Below are 27,418 nucleotides of genomic sequence, written 5' to 3'. Positions count from 1 at the left end.
AGGCAACTGACCTTTGACAAAGCCGAAAAAAACATACACTGAAAAAAAGGATATCCTTTTCAATAAAAGGTGCTGGGAAAATTGGATTACCATATGCAGAAAAAACAAACTGGATCCCTATCTCTCGCCATATATAAAAATCAACTCAAGATGGATTAAAGGCTTAAATGTAAGACTTGAAATTATAAAAATACTAGAAGGAAACCTGGGGAAACTCTTCTGGACGGTGGTCTAAGAAAAGAATTCATCATGACCAAGATCTCAAAAGCACAGACAACTAAAGCAAAAATAGACAAATGGAACTTAATTAAACTAAAAAGCTTCTGCACAGCAAAATAATCAACAGAGTGAACAGATAACCTGCAGAATGGGAGAAAATGTTTGTAAATGATGCATCCAACAGGAGACTGATATCCAGAATTTACAAGGAACGCAAACAACAATAACAAAAATGACTTCATCAAAAAGTGGACAAAGGACACGCTTCTAAAAAGGGGCAAAAGATACATTTCAAAAAAAGTCATACAAATGGCCAACCAGCATATGAAAAAAATGCTCCACATCACTGATCAGAGAAATGCAAATTAAAACTACAACAAGATATCATCTTATATCAGTCAGAATGGCTACTGTTTAAAAGTAAAAACAAAAACAAAAACACATGTTGGAAAGGAGGCAGACAAAAAGGAACACTTATATACAGTTGGTGGGAATGTAAATTACAACCTCTATGGAAGAACAGTATGGAGATTTCTCAAAGAATTGAAAATAGAACTACTATCTGATCCAGCAATCCCATTACTGGGTATCTACCTAAAGGAAAAGAAATCATATCAAAAATTATGCCTGCACTCTTATGTTTATAGCAGCACTGATCACAATAGCAAAGATATGGAATCAATGGATGATTGGATAAAGAAAATGTAGTATATATACACAACGGAACAGAATTCAGCCACAGCAAAAAATGAAATCGTGTATTTTATAACAACATGGGTGGAATCATCATCTTAAATAAAACAAGTCAGATACAGAAAGACAAATGCTGCATGTTCTCACTTATAAATGGGAGCTAAATAATGCATACACATGGATGTAGAGTACAGAATGATAGAAAATGAAGACTGAAAAAGATGATGGGGTAGAAAGGAGGTTGGATGATGAGAAATTATTTAATAGGTATAGTGTACATTATTCAAGTGACAGACACCCTAAAAGCCATGACTTCACCATTACACAATCTATGCATGTAACAAAATTGCACTTGTATCCCCATAAATTCATACGAAAATAAAATAGACTGTGGTAAATCCAGACAATGGAATCTTATTCAACATTAAAAATATCTGAGCTATCGGCTGGGCTCATTGGCTCACGCCTGTAATCCCAACACTTTGGGAAACTGAGGTGGGTGGATCACGAGGTCAGGAGTTCAAGACCAGCCTGGCCAAGAAAGTGAAACCTCGTCTCTACTAAAAAATACAAAAATTAGCTGGGTGTGGTGCTGTACGCCTGTAGTCCCAACTATTTAGGAGGCTGAGGCAGAAGAATTGCTTGACCTGGAAGACAGAGGTAGCAGTGAGCCAAGATCACACCGCTGCACTCCAGCCTGGAAGACAGAGCACACCTCCATCTCAAAAAAAAAAAAAAAAAGATATGAGCTACTAAGCCATGAAAAGATATGGAGAAACCCTAAGTATACGTTAAATGAAAGAAGCCTATCTGAAAAGGCTGTATCCTGTGTGATTCCAACTATATGACATTCTGGGAAAGGTAAAACTACCGAGACAGTACAATTAGTGGCTGCCAGGGTTCAGAGAGACAGGGAGGGATAAAAAGGGCATAGAGGATTTTTAGGGCCATGAAACTATTCTGCATGATGCCAAAATGGAGGACACGTGACATTAGACATTCGTCCAAACCCATAGAATGTACAACACCAAGAATGAACCCCAATGTCACCTCTGGACTCTGGGTGATAATGTGTCAATGTAGGTTCATCAACTGTAACAAATGTGCTGCTCTGGTGGGAGATGTTGACATGGGGGAGGCCCTGCATGTAGGGGACAGGAGGTACGTGTGGTATCTCTGCACTCACTTTTCTCCCAATTGAGCTGTGAACCTAAAACTGCTCTAAAAAACTTGTCTGGAAAAAAAACAAAACGAAAAACAAAAGGCAAGTGATTGGCTGCCTGGAGATGACAGTGGACAGGGGGACATGAGAGGAGTCCGAGGAAGAAATGTTTGGGGTGATGAACACGTTCACTACCTTGACTGCAGTGGTGGTTCTACAGGTGTACATGTAAGTCAAAACTTATAAAATTGTCACTTTAAATGTGCAGTTTATTGTATGTCAATTATATATACCTTAATAAAGCTGTTAAAATGCATTTATTAGACTTCAGACTATATACCCAATGTCATGCATTAATATATTAACCTATGGCTATACCAATTATATTTATTTAGAAACTCTGTTATTTCTGTTTTTGCTTTTGTGTTATAAGTTAAATTTTTAAAGAATTCTGAGTCCTTACCATATTCCTACATTGTACTGTACATGTACTCAGGAGCTACAAAATAAGCATATAAGACATTTATTCCCTTCATGGTATTGGTAGCCTTCCTAGGAAGACAAGACTTCCAAAACATGCGATATTTCCAGAACGGCCAATGTTTATACACAAACAGTCAAGTGAAATGGGAAGAGTGAAGTATGTCAATCCCCCCTGCTTATGTGTGCTAAGTGTTGTGAGGCCAGCCAGCCCTTTCTTCAAGGAGAGTACAGCTTTATGGAGGAAAAGAAAAGCCATTAGGATATAATGTGATAAGTGACCCAACAGATAAGTAGAGAAGTGCACCCAGTGTCACCAGAGTGCACAGGAGACACCTCATGGAAAATTTCATTTGTGGAGTTAATGGCTGAGCTGAGTCTTGAATGACATGTTAGGTTTTGCCAGAGAATGGCTGGTGAAGAAAATTATTCACAGTAAACAAAGCAATGTGTTCAAAGGCACAGCAGTCATTTTGTTTCTAACACACTTGCAGATTATGTCTTTATTAATAACGGCTCAGAATGTGAGGTTTGGAATGGCAAGAGAGACAGGGCTTAGGTACAGATCTTATGTGTTACCTTAAGGAGACCGTACAGTATTTGAAGGGCAAATGTCTTTGCAGCATTTGCAGCAGGGAAATGACAAGATGACATTTTCACTGTCCATGTGTATGTGTGGTGGGGATTGAACTAGCCCTTAAAAAACAAGTAGACTCTGAATGGAGAGAAGAGACAAAGGAGGTGCCCCAGGTTAGGACTTCATACACCAGAAAGGCTACCTTCAAAGGTCCTTCCACCTGCTCCCTCTTCCCTTATCAAGTGCATGGCACTGAGAAGAGAAATGCAAACACACAAAGACTGACTTACTAAAAACAATTAGGCCCTAGCATTCGTGAGATTGCCGTGTAAAGGAAACAGAGAAGGGGACAAATATTTGCTGAGCATCTACTAACTAAAGGCTTTATCAAAATTTCCTTTTTTGGAGGCAGGTGGGAGACAGAGCCTCACTCTTTCGCCCAGGCTGGAAGTGCAGTGGTGTGATCTCGAGTCACTGCAGCCTCTGCCACCTGAGTTCAAGTGATTCTCCTGCCTCATCCTCCCAAGTAGCTGGAATTACAGGTGCACGCTACTATGCCTAGCTAATTTTTTATTTTTAGTAGAGACTGGGTTTCACCATGTTGGACAAGCTGGTCTCAAACTACTGGCATCAAGTGACCTACCTGCCTCAGCCTTCCAAAGTGCTGGGAATACAGGCATGAGCCACCATGCCCAGCCAAAAAAATAACATATTAAGATGAAGTTCACATAACACAAAACTGACCATTTAAAAATAAACAGCTTTGGATGTATTCCAAAAAACTGCACTTACTGTCTACGGATTTTCCTATTCCAGATATTTCATGGAAATGGAATTGTATAGTATATCAGCATAACGTTTTCAAGGTCCATTCATGCTGTAGTATGTATCTATTTAGTCATTCGTTTTTCTAACTGTGATAAAATACACTAATATGATGCCAGGCACAGTGGCTCACACCTGTAATCCCAGCTACTCTGGAAGCTGAGGCAGGAGAATTACTTGAACCTGGGAAGCGGAGGTTGCAGTGAGACAAGATTGTGCCACTGCACTCCAAGCCTGATGACAGAGCGAGACTCGGTCTCAAAAAAAAAAAAAAAAAAAAAAGCAAATAACATGAAATTGACCAATTTAACCATTTTTAAGTGTACGGTTCAGTAATAGGAAGTATATTCACACTGCTGTGCAACCATTAGCACTACCCATCCCCAGAATTCTTTTCATCCTAAAAAACTAAAATCTATACTCATTAAACAAGAACTCCCATTCCTCCTCACCCTAGCTCCTGGCAACTCATGAAATGAACTACTCTAGATATCTCTTAGAAATGGAATCACACAGTACTTGCCTTTCTGTGACTGGCTTATTTCACTTAGATGTCATTCCTTCTTATAGCTGAATATTCCATGATTGTTTCTGTACCAGAATCTTATCACCCACTCATCCACTGATGCACACTTTGGTTGTTTCTACCTCTTGGCTATTGTTTTAACGGTCTTTGAAAATATTAATAGTAAAACCAAAATACTTGGTCAAAAAAGCTTAGAACATGGAAATAAAGACAACCAGGGCAAAAGCAAGACAAACGGAGTATCTTAGTTCATCTATTCTGAGAACACAATATATATTCAACATGGCGGCGCCCAATGACATCAAAGTACTTACTGACTTCCAAAATACTGATTAACTAGATGCCGTGAAAAATAAAAAGATGCAGAAAATACGGTCTTGTCCTTTCAAGAACATCAAGTTTCATGAGAAAGTCAATACAGATAGGTAAGTATAATACAAGATTGAAAGTGCAAGACTCTGAGATACCTTCACGTGTGATGCAGGATTTGACTCTGCCTCAGAGAATAGCAAAGATTCCGATAGGTAGAGAAAGGTGACTGGGAAAAGACTGTGGGAACAACGGAACCAAAGCTTAGAGATGAAAACTGTATTTGCAAATATCAAATCAATTTTAGTCATGAGTATTTACATGCAACCATTTCATTTTGTTCTAATCTGGAGGCAATTTAATTTAATCATCTAGAACTAGAGTATGTGAACTTGAAGACAAACTAAAATCCAATGAAAGAGAATTACAATCCCAGTCCAAGAAAGAACCTACGCGCTAATTTTCAAAGAAGTGAATGCCTAAGCCCTCCAGTGTGGATGGTAACCGGCTGCTCTCTTCCTGAGGAAAGCTCTCCAGAGATGGGTCTCCACGGGATCACTCAATCACACTTTCTCACTTGGAAAAGTAAATAATTCCTTATTTCTTTTGGTTTGGTTTAATGTCTTCTTACTCTATCCTTCTCAAAGAAAAGGACATCTGCTTAGAATCTACTTCACAAACACTACTCGCACAATAAATCACTAAAATGATATACGCAGCTCTCTGCTTTTTTTTTTTTTTTTTGAGACAGAGTTTCACTCTAGTTGCCCAGGCTGGAGTGCAATTGCACAATCTCACAGTTGCTCACTGCAACCTCTGCCTCCCAGGTTCAAGCAATTTTCCTGGGATTACAGGCATGTGCCATCACGCCTGGCTAATTTTGTATTTTTAGTAGAGAGAGGGTTTCTCCATGTTGGTCAGGCTGGTCTCGAACTCCCAGCCTCAGGTGATCTGCCTGCGTAGGCCTTCCAAAGTGTTGGGATTACGTAAAGGTGTGAGCCACCACGCCTGGCCTCTTTTCACTTTTTAAAAAGGAAAAATGAGAATAATTCTTTTTAAATAGGAAAATGAGAAGAAAGAGGTAGGTGTGAGGCCAGGTGCAGTGGCTCACATCTGTAATCCCAACGCTTTGGGAGGCCTAGGAGTTCAAGACCAGCCACGTAGCAGAGTAAGACCCCATTTCTACAAAAAATTAAAAAGTTAGCTGGGCGTGGTGGTGGGCAGCTGTTTACCCAGCTACTCGGGAGGCTGGGTGGGAGGATTACTTGAGCCAAGAAGGTCGAGGATGTAGTGAGCCGTGAATGCTTGTGCCAGTGCACTCCAGCCTGGGCAACAGAGATAAATCTTGTTGCAGAAAAAAGAGGCAGAGGTGAGAAATATTACCAAGATGAAAGTGAATACTGCTATAAGGTACTGGAGCATTTACCTTAACTCTCAAGGTTCTGGTTTGGCCACTTGGATAGAAAGTGTCCCAGAGCCTGAAAGGAAATACAGCAGAGAGAGAAAAATGACAGGTTCTGTTTTAGAAATGACCAGTGTGATGTGGCAGGAGGACACCCATATGTAGCACAGAGCTGGATTTCTCTGTTTTAGCTCAGGGAAGGTGATGGTTTGGAGGTCTGGTAGTTGAGGAGCAGTAAAGGAGACAGCTAAGGAATGGCCAGAGAAGAAGGAGGGAAAAAGAGAGGATCAGTGACCAGAAATGAAGACAGACAAGATTTGAGGGGTGAAATTACAAACAGTAAATGCTATGCAGAAATTAAAATAAAAACAGAATCCACAGAACTAGGCAATTAGGAGGTCACTGGCAAACAATTATCTCTTTCTGTAACTCCATTCCGGTTTGAAATGAATGTCCAGGTGACTGAGAGCTAATAGAAGAAATGATTGCAACACATTTTCTTCTTTTCACTCCCTCTGGGCAGCACACGAAGTTAAGAGTCATCAGAAACAAGGAGAATGCCAAAAAAAATTAGAAACAGAGTAAAAGGTGAGATTTTTAAGTTTTCTACAAAGTGCACATATACACAGGCAAAAACATGCATACATATGCACAGGAAAAGGTTTGAAAAGCTGTAAACCAAAGACATTTCTGGAAACTTGGAAGAGGAGAATGAAATCAGAAGTGGCGGCTGGATATCTAATGTTTAGTATTCTTTATCAGGACTATTTATTCATGCATTTACTTATAAGATTAAAAATTAAAAATACAATTTCCTGCAAATGAGATAATCTGTTCATCTATCTCAGAGATAACCGTGCATGTCTATTATTAAGAATACTCACCTGGCTAGGCACTGTGGCTCACACCTGCAATCTTAGCACTTTGGGAGGCCAGGTGGGCAGATCACCTGAGATCTGGAGTTCAAGACTAGCCTGGGCAACATGGCATAACCCCATCTCTACTAAAAACACAAAAATTAGCCAGGTGTGGTGGCAGTTGCCTGTAATCCTAGCTATTTAGGAGGCTGAAGCAGAAGAATCACTTGAACCTGGGAGGCAGAGGTTACAGTGAGCCAAGATTGAACCATTGTACTCCAACCTAGCCAAAAGAGCAAGATTCTGTCAAAAAGAAGGGGAGGGGAGAGGGGAGGGGAGAGAAGAGAAGGGGAGGAAACAGAAGGGGAGGGAAGAGAAGGGACAGAAGAGAAGGGAGGGAGGGAAAGGAAGAAAGGAAAGGAAGAAAGAAAGGAAGAGGAAAAGAAGGAAGGAAAGGAGGAGGGAAGGAGGGAGGGAGGGAAAAGGAAAGGAAGAAAAAAAGGAAAAGGAAAAGAAGGAAGAAAGGAAGGAGGGAGGGAGGAAGGAAGGAAGGGAAGGAGGGAGGGAAAGGAAGAAAGGAAAGGAAAGGAAAGGAAAGGAAAGGAGAAAGAGAGGGAGGGAGGGATCCTTCCTGAGGCTGGGCTGGGCGTATGAGGGAGAGAGGGAGGGAGGGAGGGATCCTCAGTGAGGCTGGGCCTGTGAGGGAAGAAGGAGGGAGGGAGGGAGGGAAAGAGGGAGGGAGGGAGGGAAGAATACTCAGTGAGGCTGAGCATGTGGCTTCTGCCTGTAATCCCAGCACTTTGGGAAGCCATGACAAGTAGATCACTCGAGCCTAGGAATTTGAGACAAGCCTGGGCAACATGGCAAAACCCCATCTCTACAAACAAATACAAAAATTAGCCAGGTGTGGTGGTGTGTGCCTGTAGTCCTAGCTATTCAGGAGGCTGAGATGGGAGGATTGCTTGAGCCCAGGAAGTTGAGGCTGCAGTGAGCTATGATTGCACCACTGCACTCTAGCCTAGGTGACAGAATGAGGCTGTTTCAGGGGGAAAAAAATAAAGAATACTCAGAGAGGTTAGAGGTCTTTATTCTGAGGACAAATTAGACCCTTACTATCGCTGTCTAGTTTTAATTGTAACATTCGAACTGTAACATCTTTCAAATTACCTCTTGAGGTTCCCCCCAGCTAAATGGTCCTAAAGGAAATTATTTTTGCATAAAAATTATTTTATAACAAGTAAATTTAAAGCATCTGAATATCAACAGGTAACTAAATTTGGATATGTGTGACCCACAGACGTTTTCTCAGACAGGTGTGTGTGCCCTGAAAGAAGTGTATTATCAGGAAACACATCTTGTAGATATCGGAAATATGAGTTTTTAGGGTGGTATCATTAGCTACTCTCTTAACTGTTTTAGACATTTGATACAAAATATTTTTAGGAATTCTTTATTCTTAATAATCTCAACTGTATATATAAGCTTATTGCTCAGATATAAAAACATTAGTAACCAACCAAAAGTTAATTCATATTATTCATTTATCATTTTCTATAATATATCTGAATATAATTAAATCACATATACTTTTTGGGGAGACATTTTCAATGTAGGTTTGAAATTATTTTTATATCAATGTCCTAGTTAGGAATATGGATTTATATTTCCATTTCACATTCGTCATTGCCAGGCCTCTGTGAAAGCATCGTTTATTTCTGTTTCACAACAAGAGCTGGAGAAAGAAAGCCCAGGGTAAAGATAAGTAGGGATTACCAAAACCCCAAATAAAGACCTCTCCAAAAAAGACCAGTTATAAAACAAAGTCCCTTCATCAAGAAGCAAAAGAGAACAATCTACTTTACCTCCTGTAGGATAATAGACTGTATGGGGCCCAGATGAGAAATATGGGAAAATACTGAAAATAAATTCAAGCTGATTTGAAAGAGTAAGTGTTTTGTTTTACTACCATGAGTACATTAAAAACAAATTATATTTGGACGCTGCATAACTTACAAGTTATAGAAAGAGCTTCCAAGATGAAAAATAACTATAAAAAAATTTTAAAATATAAACTATTAAAAGCATTTCAAAGACTATCATTGGCATTTGAGAAAAATTTTCCTCTTTAGTTAAAGGAGAATTCAAATAAAGAATAACACAAAAACCTCTCAATTGTTTCATGACTAAGCACAACAAAGAACAATCAGCAATCACACAGAATCTATTCTTATAAAATTCACTGCAACATTTAAAATATTTTATTACATAGAAGTTTGGATATATACAGATAATCAGTTGATCTTGTTCTATTTTCACCTTGTTTGCAAACATCTCCTTTATTCACCTTGAGAGCCTATTAATCTACACAGCAAATTGTTTACTAAAACTATGGACTTCAAATCGCCCCAAATTTTAGATTCTGAAAACTTAAGTATAAACAGGCAGCAAAACAATGTTTTGAAAAATATATTAATTTAATTTACATGGCATTACTTTTTCAGGGTTCTAATTAAAAATTTTAAGTACAGATTCTTTGTGTTTCCTATGAAAAATAAAACTATCAATTATACTAATTCTATTTGACCAAGAATACATGGTCAAAATTTTTCTCACAACTTAATTCTTTGTGGCAAGTAATATGCTTGTAAAATTTACTTAGGGGTGATTTTTTAGTTAGTACAAAATTTTTCATTCAAATAAAACAAGCTATTTAAAAGGAATTATTTAATAAATGTGTCATATCACACCATGTGCTTAAACCTAAAGCCTGTGATGCCACAACAATAACAGTGGGCAAATTTTTAAAAAGGAAACATGTCCATTGAACCTTTCGTTTTTGAAGCAAAAATACTGCCAAATTATTTCTTTTATACTAGGTTCTATGTATTTCAATTTACAACCAAATTTATACCCCTCACTAAAAAAACTTGTTGAAATAATAGAAAAATTATGTATGTAGAGGTAAACTATGATTCTTCTTGTTACTGCATTTCTCATTTCATTGTAAGTGATGGGGCACTGCTGGTTGGTTTCACAGGAGCGAAGGAGACCACACTAGGGTCAGGGTTTCCTTGAGAGAGGTGACAAGAAAGAGTGAAAAATGTCACAGATTGGAATTTGGCTGCTTAAATACATCCTCTATTCTAGTCTTATAAGCTTTTCAGCTGGCAAATCAAAATCCTGTTATACACTAGGATAATATTCATGACAATTCTCTAGATTTTATCTTCTTAAAATCAAAGACTCAATTCTAAAGGGTTAATAGAGGAATTACAAAGTAACTCTCTAGTTTGCATTTCCCATAATGCTAAAATAAAGCTTTTTCTTTTAGTCTAGAAATTTGCTTTTTTAATACTGTGAAAAGCCTCTATGAATCTGTTTAACGTATTTATTTCTTTTCATCTACTCAATGCCACTGGGCATAACATGTAATGCAGTGCGTGTTGATATTTTGCAAAGCACCACATGACTCACTGTACCCTAATGCACTCCATTAATCCTGTTTGGACAGCTGGGTCCAGGCATTTGTTAGCTGCATTTTAATTGTTCCATCTTTCTTTTTTTTCTTTTTATTTATCTCTATGGCAAACTCCTCTGGAATTTAATTTGTTGGCCTTCAAAAAACAAACTTTATCATTAGTTGTTTTCTTTGTATTAAAACTATACTCAGCATGTAATTTTCTTCCATAAAATCAGTATATATTAATGATTAGCAATCAATCTTAAATAACAGTACAGTAAATGAGTTTCATAAGTGTTAAAATGATAGGGTGGTTGAAATATAACAGAAATTATTTAACAGACTGTCATAACAGAAATGACAACATTTAATGTCAAATCAGGTTACCAAAGAGGATACTTTTGGCATTTTCAAGATTCACACACCATAAGCAGATGTCAAAACAATAACAAGTCCTTTAAAGCAAACCCAACAGAAGTTAAGACTATTACACACACCAGTTTTCTATTAGTTTATGGAACAGTGGTCCTTTTTAAATTTATATTTTATTTTCTATTAAAACATGAAATCCTTTGTAAGAATTATAAAGATAACTACAAAGCTTAGACTTTCTTTGCACAGCCTGCATTCCTGATATCTGTAAGTCTTCAATAAATAATGGAGGCAATATAAGAGCTAACTCAAAAGCAACTCAAAGTTACTAGTAATTTTTGTTATGAGCAAGTAGCTAAAATTTAATGATCAAAATTTTCCAATCATTTCTGGGCACGCTTAAGTCAAACTCTTAAGTCAAAACCTAAGTCTAGAGAATCAGATAGAAATGCTTAATGGAAATTTTTGCCTGCAATAATATTTAGTGAAGAACTGAGAATACAGTCTACAATAGCATTTTATAAAAGACGACCAAGTGAAGACTTACTCAACTATTTCAATGACAAAGTGAAAATCTGTTTTACTTTTAAAAGATGATCAACTTCTCTGCAAACTGAAACATTAAGAAAATGACAGGAATGAATGACAGGCAAGTAGAAACTCTCAAGGGTGTCCTTTGAATCAAAGTGTTTTCTCAGAGGTTATACTGCTTTCACCTCTATTTCGTGAACACAAAGCAGCTTAAAATAATTTACAAATTTTCAATTTTTTAAACCACACTGAAGTATAAATGCTTAAAAACTCTTCTATAGAAAAATTAGTTTAACATAGTTTCCTCACTAGGGACTCAAACGCCTAACTTATGAATGTGTCAGTAAAAACAAAACAAAAAACCAGCCCATTGTTTGGAGAAAGAATGCTTTTAAGTATTTATAAAATAAATGGTCTTTATTTGATAAAAGTATTTGTCTTGGTATGGCCCTACACATAAAGTACAGAAGTAAAGGTGTAAAATGATGTAGAAAGAAACACTGTATTTCAAAGGTAATCTTTTTGAAAAATTTTATAAAGTAAAAGTTAAACAAGTTCAGTAAAGACTGTTTTAAAAAACATGGATCTTTTAGTAAAAATTTCTCATTCAAACTTACCCAGTGTTCTTGACATCACAGGCAGAGCAGAGCTCAAGACCAAGATAGACACACAATTTCCAATGATCTGTTATGAGAAATGAGAAAGAACATTGGGCAGTTAAACAGCAGGATGACAATAAAACCCATTAACATTCTGAGAAATTATTGTGCATTCTAGTTACCTGGTGTACTTTGCCGATTTCTTAATGATACTTACTATTTAGTATAGAATTTTCAAAGAATAACAAACTTTTAAAATAGATATTTCAAGTTATATCTGTAAGTTCTAGAAGATGTTCATAATACCTAGCACAAATATAGAATATTTAAATTACTTGACACCTAGACAATGCATTTTACATTGCTGATTGCAGTTGCTAGTTTCAAAAGCCTCTGCCTGTCAAGTAAACAATAATTAACATATTGGATACTGCTGACTACATTTTTAAAGTCAGATTATTGCTTAAGATCTCTTCTACCACATCTATTTCTAATACGTTTATTATAAGATTTTAAAAGCACCTGAAATCCAAAACCTCTAAACTCTTGTAATAATGTATCCTATGTTTACTCTTCCATAGTAAATAAGAGGAGTTGAAAATACTGATTAATATTTATGATCACTTAAACTAGATACTAAATATCTCAACTACTTAGTAAGTTTAAAGAACTAGCTGTGTGTGCGTGCGTGCGTGCGTGCGTGTGTGCATGTGTGTGTGTGTAAAATAACTTCTCCCCTTTAATAGGCTAAAAGTATAAAATAAAAACAAAACAAGCTTGCAGCTCTTATTAGTTATTCTTCTTTGTCAGCCTATGGGAATATTTTAGATTCAGTCACTATATACGGCCTTTTTATTCTGAAGCCAATGACATGTTGTGGAAAAAGTCAAATTAGCCTCAGACTACAAAATGTTTCTGAATAGAACTCTTCCGTCTTACTTTAATTATTCAAATTTGAAATACTTTGTCTCTACTACTTGTAGCAACTAAGTTCTTCAGATTTCAAACAAGCTCCCTGAAGTACAGTTAGGACAACCAAAGTTACTCATTAGCAATACGTTTTCTTTAGAGGAAAAAGAGCCCTTTCAGGAGCCTTCTATAGCTAGTTAACAAGCTCTGCAGTTCTATGCATTGACAGTGAATGGACGCCATCCAAATTAAACAGGGTACATCCCTTTCCCACTCACTCAGCATTTTGAAAATCTTCCAGTTTTTGTTTACGCAAGTTACAAACAAATACCTATCACTGCAAATGAACCATTCAGGATGACTATTAAATAGAGCAGTCTGTCTGGGAAGGCAAAAGAGAGGCCACAGTCACCTACGACTCTATCTTACCTTTGTCATAGTTGTGTCATCTTTCTTGGGAGTAAAGTTTCCAAAAAATCGAAGGCTATAGAAACCGACAACAGAGGACACCATAAGATAGCTGTGAGAATCAAGGAAAAAAAAACTCTCCAACAGAATGCAAGTTTCTTAAGTTCTCAGCAGTCTGCAAAAAGTCTTAAGAACCATAAGAAAAACAAAACAAGCCATTTTAAGTGTTTGAGGAAGACTAACCTGTTTTTTCTTCTAGACAAGTGTCTTAGTAAATAACTACTGCCCCAGAAAACTAGATATAAAATTTGTGGATAGGCTGAATATTCAGTTAAAGAAAGGATACAAAATTAAAATTATTTCAAGTGCAGCTCCCACAAAACCAAACGTAGAAAGAGACGCATTTCCTATTCCAGGCCCCTGGAGTGGGAGAAAGACACTTTTCAGAATTTAATGACACCATTATATCGGTTTCTCTAAAATAGCTGTTTCATAAATATAAGAGAGTTGAAATTAGGAATGTTTAATACTTTGAAACAACATCTAGACTTTCAGAGGCCAATAAAACATGACATTAGACTGATTTTATCAACAAATTCAGGCACCGTGTTAACAATTTTAACAAGCTCAAGAAAAATTACTTACCCCAAATGTAATTTAAGTTACTTGTCAAGATGATATGATCATGCTTACTATTATAAAATGGGGCAACTTGCTACTTGAGGAAAAATAAATCCTGAATATTCTTGGGAAAGAGCTTTTAAAAATACAATAGAAAAATAAGAATAGGAAATATAGCTATCTGAATCCTGAGGCAACATACAAAGATTACACAAAGTATGTCAAAATTAAGCTAACAGTAGAAAAGAGAGTAAATGTACATATCCTGTTTCCATACCTGATAGTTTCTTTTTCCCAAATCTTCCTTGGGAATTCAGAGTTACAAAAGATAACTGTTAACACAGATTTTAAAAATGTAATGCTATAAATTTTTTTCTAAATGACTATATCTATCTCAAAAACTATATCTAGAACTTTAGAAAAACACAAAAAAAGGTAATATTTTTATAATGAGCTCTGAAAAAATCATTCCCTGCTGAAGAATGGTATTTTCAAAGATTACTAATAAAAGAAACTATCTGAACGTTTTACTAGTCGGCACAGATTACATCTAACAGAAGCACCAGGAATAATTAACAACGTACAGTCAGCCCAACAAAAAATAACTTTTTGACAATCTTTTGAAGAAGAAATAACTAATGCTGGTAGAAAGTGATGGGGTTCAGGACACTAATCCAAATGTGGGACCTTAGTATTTGAGAAAACCTAAGAAGGTCGCACACTGATCTGCCCCTCTTCTCCTGTGAAGCAGGCCGTACGTAAGACCCCCATTGGAGGGTGCCCTCCCCCTGACCCAGAGGAGAGACACACGTTTATCTCTGGAGACACAAGGACACTGAGAAGAATATGAACAGGTCTTGCTAAATACCCCCCAGTTTATAATCATTAGATCACACCCCCATCTTCCAATCATACTTCCCCACTACTGTCCACTCTTCATCAAACTTGAGCATAAAAATGCACAGGTCTTTCTGTTTTTTTGGTCTTCTTCATTTCTGAAGACCCCTGTGATATGTAAAATTTATCTTAAATAAATTCGTCAGCTTTTCTCTTGTTAATATGTCTTTTGTTATAGGCATCTCAGCCATGAACCTTGCAATAGGTTAGGAAACAATATTACTTCTTTCCCCTACAAAGCTTATTGATCAACATAGAAAATACTTTAGAATTATGCTGTCTCAAGAGAAGGCATGTAGGAAGGATTAAGATGATCTAATTTTTTACACAATTATACAGCGAGCTCCTATAACGTACAAGTCATTCTCTACTAAGCACTAAGGGGATGGGTACAAAACAGTAGGGGCTTGAAGTTTGTTTTGGTATGTTAGAATGGGTTAAAAGTGAAGAGGAAGTCAGTACAGTAAGTGGCTTCCTGTGCTATCAGTGGGGTTGGGTACAAAACTAAAGAAAAAGATAAGACTGTACATGGAAAGGATAGTTTCCTGTCTGTCTGTAGATCAGGTACCTGGAGCATCATGGAGCTTACACTCGTGGAGGAGAGGCTGTAACTGAACGTAGCAATGGCAGTAACAGCCGGCACAGGGTCCTGGAAAGGCTGGGGTGGGGGCATCTGAATCAAGAATATGGCTAAAGGAATTTCATATAGCTAAATGAATTTCAGTCAAATCAAGATAAACTCAGATAAGAAATCTAAAAGGAAACTCCAACACTTGAAAAAAGGCCCTGTCAATCCAAAGTAAAAAATCAGAAACAAAAATCACGGTTTATTTATGAAGGCTCTTTGCATAAAGAAATTCATACAACTTGAAGTATATACATGCACAAAGTTGAATGTTTTCATTTGCTTACTTGAAATACTCAGGGTATAGGCACAGAACACTTTTGCAAAAGAAAGACATTTTAAAGGATTTTACATTACCCTTGTTCCTTTTGGCATTGCTGTTTCATCAACCAACAGGCAAAGAATATTACAAGCCACCAAGAGGACCGAGATGGACTACAAGACAAACAGCAAGCTGTCAGCTCTCAAAATTTTTTACCAATACAAAATATTAAAATCTAAGTAACCAAAAACATATGTTTCAAAATAGAGGGAAAGCAGCCAAGACCAAAACACTATATATAAAACTAAAGTGATCAGACTACAAACAAGAACTGAAGAAATTCTAAAAGATTCTGCAAGTTATTGTAATTTGAAAGCTTGTGACAAAAGCTCGTAGTACAGATCCTTTTACCAAGTAATCTCACCAACTGGAAACACACAACTCCATAGACTTAAAAAAGTGGTAAAATATTACTGGAACTAATTTCATAATGTAATTTTCATATTTCATCATAGAATTTAAAGCAGGTTATCAGCAACACCTTGTCGTTTTAATTTTCAATGACAACAAAGGCTGAATTTCCTGCTTTCATGAAGAAACAGATAATCTTCAGAATTTCTAAAAAATTGCTATTAATTTCCATTTTTGTTTTATTGGGTTTTCATAAATAAAGGCATAGATGGATTTTAATCCTGTCGATAGAAAACCAGTTTACTAGAAACCATTTAGCTGAGGGAGCTGCCATACTCAAATGCTGAAGTAAATAAAATATAATTTGCTTTTATTTAACTAGGCAAACAAATTCTTACTGTCTCAGTAAGAAGGAGAACCATAACAGCGGGATACACCAAATTTCGTTCCCATGCTGAAGCCTTTTTTCGCCTCTCTATTAAAAGGAAAAACAAAACAGTTTTCTCCAGATTAACATTTTCATTCTATAATGCTATAATCTGTTTTTTTACATAATTTCTTTTTTAAAAAATATAAATTACTTTTAATTTCCCCCCACAAACTATAAAAATTAGACATAGGACCTCACTCTGTCACCCAGGCTAGAGCACAAGTGGTACAGCCACAGCTCACTGCAACCTCCTGGGCTCAAGTGATCCTCCCATCTCAACCACCTGAGTAGCTGCGACTACAGGTAGGTGCCACCATGCCTGGCTAATTTATTTATTAATTTTTTTGTAGAGACAGGGTCTTGCTAAGTTGCCCAGGCTGGTCTTGAACTCCTGAGCTTAAACGATTCTCCCGCCTCAGCTTCCTTCCCAAAGTGCTGGGATTTCAGGAATAAGCTAAAAATCCGAGTTTTAAAACCAGTCTAAAATACCTCAATCCTGTGATGCTTGAATTTCAGCTCTGTGAAGACATCTTAATCGTTAAGGAAATATATTGTTAATATACAGCTTCCTTTGAAAATATAGAAATACAATAGGCCTTCTATAGCCATAGGCTCTGTAATACTTTTCTATCATATATGGATTTTGGTATCCATGGGGCTTCTGAAACCAGTCTCCCTTGAATACTGAGAACCTGCTGTATTTGCATTTGATATAGATCTACATACTGATATTGATATATATCCGAATGAATAAAGTTACATGAGTAAAAATCCCTTCTGTTCTGAATATCCCAAAGATAAACACTTCTGGTTTTCTAAAGGCTGAAAGCAAACTACTTTTACCTACAATGGACTGTCTTATATCAACACCAATCCTCATGCTAAGAACAAGTAGAAAAGATGAATCAAACTTAATTTTTAAAAAATCTGTATGAACACATCAGAGAGCTACCAAGAAAATGAAAATTGAGGGGCCAATATTCTGTGCAGTGAACTGAGCTAAGACCTCCAATTTGTACCACACCTTCCACTGCCATGCATTTCCCAATATATAAATGGCAGGGACCCAAGAGGTTGAGAAATCAATGGGTGAAAGGCAATGATTCTAAAGCAAACCTTTTAGCAAACTCAACAGAGCCAAGAAGACAGACACTGGCATTTCGGGCTACTACTGCAGTCAAAATTTGAGAGGCTATGATCATAAGAAAAGAAAAGGGCAAGGAAGTGAGCCTGGCATACAGTGCCACTTTCCTTTCAAGGTATCAGTGGCTAAGAGGCTGAGAAGAACAACAGAAAGATGGAACTATGAGGCTGAGAAGCCAAGCAAAGCTCTGTCAGGCTCATGTTTCTTAAGAGGTAAAAACTAAAATTCATTAAGAAAATGGGGTCATAGTCAATAACTAGACAACCAGGCTTTCAATTAGGACCAATGAAAAGCTATACCCTAGTAGGAAGGAAGGCCAAAGTGGAAATAGACCAGTCCTTATAAAGACCAGAACCTGGCACTGAATGACCTCAAGCCTAACGGATTAGACTGATATATTCCTACCCTAATTGTCTTCCAAAAGCAAAAGTAAATTCTCCCAAAAAGAAGAAAACATCAGAGTTTATATAGTTATAAGAAATATCTGGCATTCAATTAAACATTACCAGATATAGGAAAAAGAGGCCAGGAGTGGTGGCTCATGCTTGTAATCCCAGCACTTTGGGAGGCCAAGGCAGGCAGATCACTTGAGGCCAGAAGTTCAAGACCAGCCTGCCCAATATGGTGAAACCCCATCTCTACTAAAAATACAAAACATTAGCCAGGCATGATGGCAGGTGCCTGTAATCCCACTATTTGGGAGGCTGAGGTAGGAGAATCACTTGAACCCAGGAGGTGGAGACTGCGGTGAGCCAAGATCGTGCTATTACACTCCAGCCTGGGCAACAAGAGCAAAACTCCATCTCAAAAAAAAACAGAAACAGACCTCCAGTTGATCCACATGTTAGATACGTTGGATTTATCAGAAAGAGGCTTTAAAGTAAATGATTAACATATTCGGTACAATAAATGACAAATGGAAAATTTTACAAGTAAATTTGAATCTATAAAAAATGAACAGAAAATCTAGAACTGAAAAAATAATGTAACTAAAATGAAGAATTCAATAGTTATGACAATAGTTATGACATAGCTGAAAGAAACCAAAATGGAAGACAGACCAGTAGAAAATATCACAGATTGAAGCATGAAGATAAAAAAGGAGATAAATACAGAAAATAATATAAGAATGAAAAAGTCTAGCATATGTGTAACTGCAGCCTGAGGAAATAAGAGAGAATGGGGCAGCAGCAATATTTGAAAAGATAATGGCCAAGAATTCTCCCAAATAGATAGAAGACATCAAGCCACAGAATCATGAAGTGACACATAGACTTCAAGAAGGATAAATACAAAGAAAACCAAATCTAAGCATGTCAGAGGAAAATTGCTAAACAAAGACAAAAGGAAAATCTTTAAAGCCTTTCAAAAGAGCAACAACATGACTTTTAGCCAGAAACCAGAAGATGGTAGAATGACATCTTTACAATGCTGAAAACCATCAAACAAAAATTTTTAGTATGTTTTCCAATAAACAAACACTCAGAGAATCTATTGCCAGCAAACCTGTGTTTTTCAAACAGAAGCTAAATGAACATTAGAAACGTAAAAATATAAATACAATCAGGAACATATGAATTCAAATACCAATGAAACACCATTTCTTATCAACTAAGTTAGTAAAAATTTTAAAGTCCAACATTGTCAAGTATAGGCAAGGATATGGAGCAACAAGGAACCCTACTCATGCCTAGCAGGAATGCAAACTAATACAACTATGTGAGAAAACCATTTGGCTTTATCTGCAAAAGTTGCACAGGCACATATACAATGATCTTGCAGTTCCATATCTAGTATGCACCCTGAAAAAATATATATACCAAGAGATACATACCGGAATGATTACAGCAACATTATTCATAACAGCAAAAAACTAGAAACAGACCTAATACCCACCAACTGCAGGACGACTGAAGTAACTTCAGGTAATATAATATTATTAACAGAAATGAAAATAAATGAACACCATATCTGATTTTCAAGAACATAACACTGGACTTCCACGTCTGAAGCTGCAGCAACAACAAGGGACCAGGTTTGTCATCCAGCCTGAAACAATTAAGAAACCAAAAAGTACACAGATACGAAACAACAGCTTTCAAGACACTGGACATCTGATCGTGGAAGAACAATGATGCCTGAGACACAGAAAACAAACCACACAGCCCTTTCGGACCCAGCTTAATGTCTTGAGAGTTTCCAGGCCATCATGTAGGAAGGAGCAACACAAGCTGAGCCCAGCTCATCCCTGGGGTTGAGAGCATGAAATGTGCATCTGGGGAGACTAAGTCAGCTGGAGTCTGCACAGCAAAGTGCCAGACAGGAGACTGAAGCACAGAAAAAGAACTCCAAGGATTTGCAAGGAGTCACCCTTGAGTATTCAATAAAGAATTCAGTAAAAAATTCTCAAGTATATCGGCTCAGGCATGTGAAGAAACAACCCATGGCTGAAGAAAGAACCACCCAAAAATATGAGAGCAAACAGCACAATCACAAAAGGCGAAAAACAGTTCCTTCTCCCACAAGACAGTACAGAACCTCATCAATCACAGGACACTAGATAGAGTTCGTAGAAGGGTCTTGCCTTAGCAGTAGGGAAGACTTAGCCCTAGGTGCAATGACCCCCTAGTCCAGTCTAAAAAGTCTTCAGAACAAGACTCAATAATATCAAACTGTTTCCAAGTAACTCAACTGCATTCCAGAACAAAGTTTCTCACTTGCAGAAATACTGTAAGTCGCCAGATGTCATGGCTCACCCCTATTATCCCAGTACTTTGGGATGCTGAGGTGGACAGAAGACTTGAGTCCAGGAATTTGAGACCAGCCTGGCCGACATGGCAAAACCCCATCTCTACCAAAAAATACAAAAAATTAGCCAGCTGTGGGGGCATGCACCTGTGGTCCCAGTTACTCAGGAGGCTGAGGTGGGAGGATTGCTTGAGCTGGGGAGGCGGAGGTTGCAGTGAGTTGAGACTGCACCATTGCACTCCAGCCTGGACAACAGAGTGAGATTCTGTCTCAAAAAATAAAAAATGAAAAAAAAAAGAAATACTATAAGTGAGGCATCCAACAAGGTAAAATCTCACCTGACAAAGTAAAATTCAAAATGTCTATGTTCTAATAAAAAGTTCCCAGGCATGCAAAGAAGCACAAAAATATTACTGATTATAAGAAGAAAAATCAATCAAAACATATCAAGAATTAATACAAACGTTAGAAGTAGCAGACAAAAACATTAGAAGTGCTGTCATAACTATACTCTATATTTTCACAAAGATGGAGGACACAGATTGAATGTGTTAATTAGAAACATAATAGAAGATACAAAACAGGCCCAAAAGGACCCTCTAGAGATGAAAACTGCAGTTGTAGAAAAACTAAAAAGCAAAAACCACTAGATGAGATTAAAGGCAGGCTTGACATGCAGAAGACTGGTGAAAGTGAAGGCACAGCTCTAGAAACTAACCAAAATGAAACACAGCAAAAACAAACAAAACCTAAAAAATATAGCAACATCCTTGAGCTGTAACCTAAAATACTTGTGATTGGAGTCCCTGAAAAGGGAAGCATGAAGAGGAAAGAAAAAATATTTGGAGAAGTAATGGTCAAAATATTTCCAAATTAGTTGAAAACTATAAACTCCTAGCTCTAATAAACATGAAGAAAGCTACTTTAAGGCATATCACAATCAAATTGTTCAAAATCAATAATAAAGACATCTTAAAAGCAGATAGAGAAAAAAGACACATTAAAAGGTAAGTATGGCAGATGACTTATCAGAAATAATGTAAGTGAGAAGGTAATGGAGTAACATCTTTGAACATCAACCTTTGAAAAGTCATTTTGTATATACATAAAACAAAAAAGTCAGTAAACATAAACTTATACTCTTCCCAAACTAAAAGATAGTCTTTATTAATGATTTGGGGCAGGTTGAAAGTTTTAACATAAAGATTTCATAAATTTTCTAATGTTTCAGACTACAGTAAAGTCATTAATAAGAAACCAAGACCAATACATAAGTCAAGAAAAAAAAAGTACAATACCTAATTTTGTCTTAAGAGTCTTCACATTTTCAAGTTCTTGTTCCAACTCCATTATGTTGTATTCCACTGATGAAGACAGCCCTATTCAAAGCAAAAATATTTAGAAGTATAACAGAACCCCTAACACTATAGAACAGGTAGCCCTTTAATTAAATATAAAATAACACATGGCAAATCCTGCTAATTGAAAATAAAAACAAATGCTGCTGTGATTCAGAGGAAAGCACATCCATATATTTACCAATCAAAACTTCCAAGTTCTTGCTGATTAAACACTACAAGTTTCCACAGAGTGATACAATGGACTGTGGAGACTCAGAAGGGAGAGGGTTGGGTGGGGGCGAGGGATAAAAAACTACATATTGGGTACAATGTATGCTATTCCAGTGATGGGTGCATTAAAGTCTCAGACTACACCACTATAAACCACTACACATCCATGACACCCAAAACCACTGGCACCCCAAAAGCTATTGAAATAAAAATATTAAATGTAAACACCACATTTCCAAGAAAATTTCTTAACATGGTAAAGTTCTAATTTGATCTATTAATAATCTTTTCTTAATTACAAAAACATATTGGGTTTACTATAAAAAGTGAAAAAAAATCAAGATCTCCTTTTCTCCATCTCACCTTCTTAAAATAACCATTATGAACAGCTTGGCTGATGCTTCCATACCCTCCTTGACATTCAGAAGCACATTCATACATACGTATCTATCATACACATGGTTTAAAATATTTTATATGAATGGGGTCAATCAGACATATCACTTTGCCATTTGCTTTCCTAGTCAATTACATGTCCAAGTTGATAGCTGAAGAGCATTCCATAGTACAGATGTTCTACAACTTTATGCAGAATTATTCCCTTTACAAATATTCAAGTTTTCAACTTTTTTGCCACTATAAACATTCTTGTATGCATATCCAGTACCTTTTGGTTCTAACTATTTCTGTAAGACAGATTCCCAAACTTAGATTGCTGAGTCAAAGGGCATGAACATTTACAGGGTACTTCCCCAAAACACTGTAATAGACTATTGTAATACTTTACATTTCTATTTTCCAGTATCTCCTTGAGCACTGGATGTCATAACTCTTGAATGCTAGCAATGTAATAGGTGAAAAATGTTTTCTTATTGTTACTTTAATATGTATTTCCCTAAATGTGGTTGAACATATTTCTGTATGTTTATCACCTGAATTTTCCCTATTCATATTTTCTGCTTGTTTCTCTAATGGCAGATCTTTGCATTCTTTCTATTTTATCTGTCAAATTCCAAAACAGAGAAATTACAATCCCCACTACAACTGGACTTTAAGTTCCCTTAGTTTTTAAGAGTGTCTTTTTTTTTTTCCATTAAGCATTTGTATTTGACTGCTGAGACTGGGGGATTCTGTTTGCTAGGGGGTTGTTTTCTTTTTTTCTCATCCTAGACTGTTACATCTTCCTTATGAATCATATATTTTATCATGTCATAATGACCCTGTTTGTTTTTAATGCTTTTCAACTTAAATCCTGTTTTGTGGACTTTAAGTTCTCCTTTCTTCTGTTTTTACCTGTCTTGCTTGCTTACTTGCATACGTTTATACACACAACTTTAATTTTAATCTTTTTCCCTTATCCAGCTGAATCTTACTTGAGGTTTAACCTGTATCAGTTAGAGTTCATTGGCTATAGGCAACTGAAATAGACTCACTAGTTAAAACAGAAAAGGAACCCAGAAGATAGAACCAGTAGGAAACTTTTCCAGTAAAGATAGTAGAGGAAATGGGCAGCTGGGAGTTGCAGGTGGCAGAGCGGATGGACAGTCTCCTCATATTGTAGCGGCTGGGATGACTCAGTCTGAGTACTCTCCGTCTGTATGTCACTATGACTAAGAATAAAAGTCTAGGAAGCAGGCGTCCTAATGGCATAGCTTACAGTCACATGTTGCTTTCTTGGAAGGCCAAGAACTTTGATGAGCAGTTCCACCAATCTCATCTAGCCAGGGAAATCCACAAATCCAAATCAGGTACTTTACTAAAAGAAAGGGCAACAGATGCTCATAGCAAAAATGATAAATACAGGTTGAATAATCCAATATGATAATTTCACAGTCAAATTCAGTCCATTTACACTTAGCAAAATATAGAGCTTGCATTCAGTACAATTTAGTTTAATGGGTGATAAACTTCATTTTATACTTTCTATATTTTAAGTGGTTTTTTAAAGACTCTGTCTTTATAAAATAAAGCATGCACATTAGTTCAAAGTGTCAAACACATGCACGGATTTGCTGTCACGTCTTCTCCCTCCTGAACCCACTTTCCCAAAAGTCGCTGTCCAGCTGGTTCTTCTGGCATTTGTCTTCCTACTGCAACTTCTGGATTTCCTGCGCAGAGCATTCCCACTGTGGCAAGTGAGGAGGCGAGTGTCTGAGCCACACACCTCTTCACTCCTCCCTGTCTCTCAATTTGGCCATGACAATCATTTTAGCTAGATTGATATTCAATGTCTACATTATTATAACAACCAAAATGCTCGTCCACAAAGTCAACTATGACCAGCTGTCCTTCCTTCCTTAACATTCTTCTCACCCCGAGAATTAGCAATAATTTGTTTTTCTTTTACTTAGTTTTCTATTACGTACTTAACACAAATTCAAACCCAAAACATCCTGCCAAACGTCTTTATTTTCCCTTGGTTTTTATATTCCTCGGTTATACTATCAACTTCATTTTCTTGAAGACATTTCTCCTGGTGTCTTTAGACCTGCCCACCCTAGATGGACTGCCCTCTGTGCCTCCGGCCCCCTTTCACCCTGGGACTGCCTGCCTGCGCCTCCTGTGGGGCATCTCTTATTTCCTACACAGCCCATATCTTTTCTTATTTGCTCCCTTGTTTAAATGGTGCATATCCTCCAGTGGTTTGCTAAGAATAGCTGAATGTGAGGTAAATTTTTAAAGACTATACAAGTCTGAATACTTTACCTCTGCTCTTACATTATAGTTTCAGTATAAAAATCAAGGTCAAAACTAATTCTCCTCCAGAATTCTGAAGGCATTGCTTCATTCCTTTTGAATGGGAACTGCTTATCACTTCCCTTTCAAACTATGTAGGATCTTTGTCCCCTGTGTTCTTGCTGAGAGTAATTTCATGTATTGTGTTGGGCACTAGATGACCCTTTTCAATCTCTAATCATGTCCTTTGGATCTGTGAAATTTTCTCGATTTTGTCACTTCCTCCACCACATTTTCTCTCCTCTATTTGGAACGCCTGTAAGTTGGACATTCGATCTCCTGAGCTGGTTCTCTAATATTTTTAATTCTTCTCTCCTATTTTACCTATTTTTATCATTCTGGAAAAGTTCTTCACCTTCCAATCTTTTTGCTTTGTTATTTCTAAATTTCAGGAATGCTTTTCTGCTCACTGAATATCCAATTTTTATGAAACCTGGTCTTTCTCGTGAATGTAATCTCTATCTCCGCCTGGATATTGACCGATTTGTTTTGAGACATTCTTCTCCCATGCATATTTTATCTCCTCCACGCACTCCTGTTTGATGCATAAAGGAGGCTTTCCTTGGATGTTTGGTGAGTCTTAGTTGTCTGCTCATATTTAACACTGAAGCAGTAGGAGGGCAGAGCAAGATGACTAAATAGAAGCCTCTACTGATTGTCCCTGCTGCAGGAGCACCAAATTTTAACAACTACACACAAAAAAGCACTGTCATAAGAACTAAAAATCAGGTGAGCACTCACAGTACCTGGTTTTAACTACATATTGCTGAAAGAGGCACTGAAGAGGGTAGGAAAGACAGCCTTGAATTGCCGAAGCCAACCCCTCCTCCATCCCAGCAGTGGCCGTGTGGTGTGGAGAGAAACTCTGTATACTTGGAGTAGGGAGAGCACAACAAATGGGAGACTTGGCATTGCACTCAGTGCTGCCCAGTCACAGCAGACAGCAAAGCTGTGCTGGGCTTAGCCAGTGCGTGCCCACGGAGGGAGCATGTGGACCAGCCCTAGCCAGAAAGGAACTGCCCATCCCAGTGGTCAAAACTTGAGTTTCTCAGCAAGCCTCACCATCACGGGCTACAGTGCTCTGGGATCCTAAGTAAACTTGAAAAGCAGTCTACGACATAAGAACTGCAATTCCTAGATAGCCCTGGTGCTGGGCTGGGCTTAGAGCCAGTGGATTAGGGCAGCCGGTGACCAGGCAGAGTGGCTAAGGGAGTGCTTGCACCACCCCTCCTCCAACCCCAGGCAGCACAGCTCACAGCAAGGAAAGTGACTTCTTCCTTCTGCTTGAAGAGAGGAAAGTGAAGAGTAAAGAGGACTCTGTCTTCCATTTTGGATACCAACTCAGCCACAGTACAATAGGGCACTAGGCACAGTCATCAGGGCCCTATTCTAGGCCCTAGCCTCTAGATGACATTTCTGGATATATCTGGACCAGAAGGGAACCTGCTACCTTGAAGGGAGGGACTCAGTTCCAGCAGGATCTATCACTTACTGAAGAGCCCCTGGGCCCCAAAGATCCAGGAGTGATACCCAGTTAGTATGCTATGGGCCTTGGGGAGACTCTGAGACATGCTGGCTTCAGGTCTGAGGCAGCACATTCCCAGCTATGGTGGCTACAGTGAAAGACTCCTGCTTGACAAAAGCAGAGGGAAAAGTAAAGGGTACTTCGTCTTCCAGCGTAGGTACTAGCTTGGCCCCAGTGGGATAGAGTATCAGGTGAGCTCTTGGGGCCCCTGAAACCAGGCCTAGGCTATTGTACAGCATTTATAGACCCGCCTGGGACAGAGGGGAGCCCGCTGCCCTGGCAGCATTCACCACAAGCTGACTGCAGAGCCTCTGGGCTTTAAGTGACCATTGGCAGTGGCCTGGCAGAACTCCCCATGGGCTGGTGGTGGTGGGAGCCTGTGGGAGAGTCTCCTCAGCCTGTGGAAGGAGGAGGAAAGAGTAGGAAGGACTTTGTCTTGTGGTTTGAGGGCCAGTTTAGCTGCAGTAAAACAGAACACCAGCTAGATTTCTAAAGTTTTTGACTCCAAATTCTGCTTCCCAGACAGCATCTGTGGACCCGCCCTGGGTCTCAGGGAACTTTTCACACTGAAGGGAAGGATACAACCTGGCTGGCTTCCCCCCTACTGATCATAGAGCCCTAGGGCCTTGAGAGAACACAGGCAGTAGCCAAGCAGTGTTTACAGTGGGCTTTGAGCGGAACCCGGTGCTGTGCTGGCTTCAGGTCTCACCCAGCATAGTCCCAGCAGTGGTGGTGGCCACTGGGGTGCTTACATCACCCCAATCCCAGCTCTAGGAAGCTCAGCACAGAGAGATGCCATTTATTTGGGAGAAAGTAACAAGAAAAACAACAACAAGTAACAAAGAACAAGAGTCTCTTCTTGGTAATCCAGAGAATTCTGGATCTTATCTAAACCCACTGAGGCATTACCACTATGAGTCTGCAAGAACCACAGCATTATTGGGCTAGGGGCCCAAGTTCCTTTGAATATCCGGAAAGCCTTCCCAAGAAAGACAGGCACATACAAGCCCAGACTGTGAAGACTACAACAAATACCTAACTCTTCAATGCCCAGACACTGATGAACATCCACAAGTATCAAGACTATCCAGGAAAACAAGAACTCACCAAACAAACTAA

General features: G+C 38.0%; 1 protein-coding gene across 6 annotated transcripts in view; it reads right to left on the bottom strand.

Annotated features, from left to right (window-relative positions):
• The window catches only part of LMBR1 (limb development membrane protein 1), a 249,167-nt gene that overhangs the window by 26,884 nt on the left and 194,865 nt on the right, over positions 1–27,418 (bottom strand). For 4 of the 6 annotated variants that reach the window (XM_064367704.1, XM_064367593.1, XM_064367622.1 and 1 more), the window contains 7 exons: positions 23,696–23,794; positions 21,766–21,846; positions 16,544–16,620; positions 15,830–15,907; positions 13,676–13,749; positions 13,351–13,441; positions 12,031–12,097 (listed from right to left, as the gene is read on the bottom strand). In XM_064367704.1, the coding sequence (XP_064223774.1) occupies positions 12,031–12,097; positions 13,351–13,441; positions 13,676–13,749; positions 15,830–15,907; positions 16,544–16,620; positions 21,766–21,846; positions 23,696–23,794 (567 nt within the window). Of the gene's footprint in view, positions 1–12,030; positions 12,098–13,350; positions 13,442–13,675; positions 13,750–15,829; positions 15,908–16,543; positions 16,621–21,765; positions 21,847–23,695; positions 23,795–24,041; positions 24,165–27,418 lie in introns of all 6 variants that reach the window. The other 2 variants (XM_064367741.1, XM_064367643.1) reach the window with 2 other exon arrangements.

The sequence above is a fragment of the Aotus nancymaae genome, unplaced genomic scaffold, assembly GCF_030222135.1.
Source record: "Aotus nancymaae isolate 86718 unplaced genomic scaffold, 86718_ANA_hifiasm-v0.15.2.pri h1tg000002l, whole genome shotgun sequence".
Lineage (NCBI taxonomy): Eukaryota > Metazoa > Chordata > Mammalia > Primates > Aotidae > Aotus > Aotus nancymaae.
This window is presented reverse-complemented; position numbering and strand designations above follow the sequence as displayed.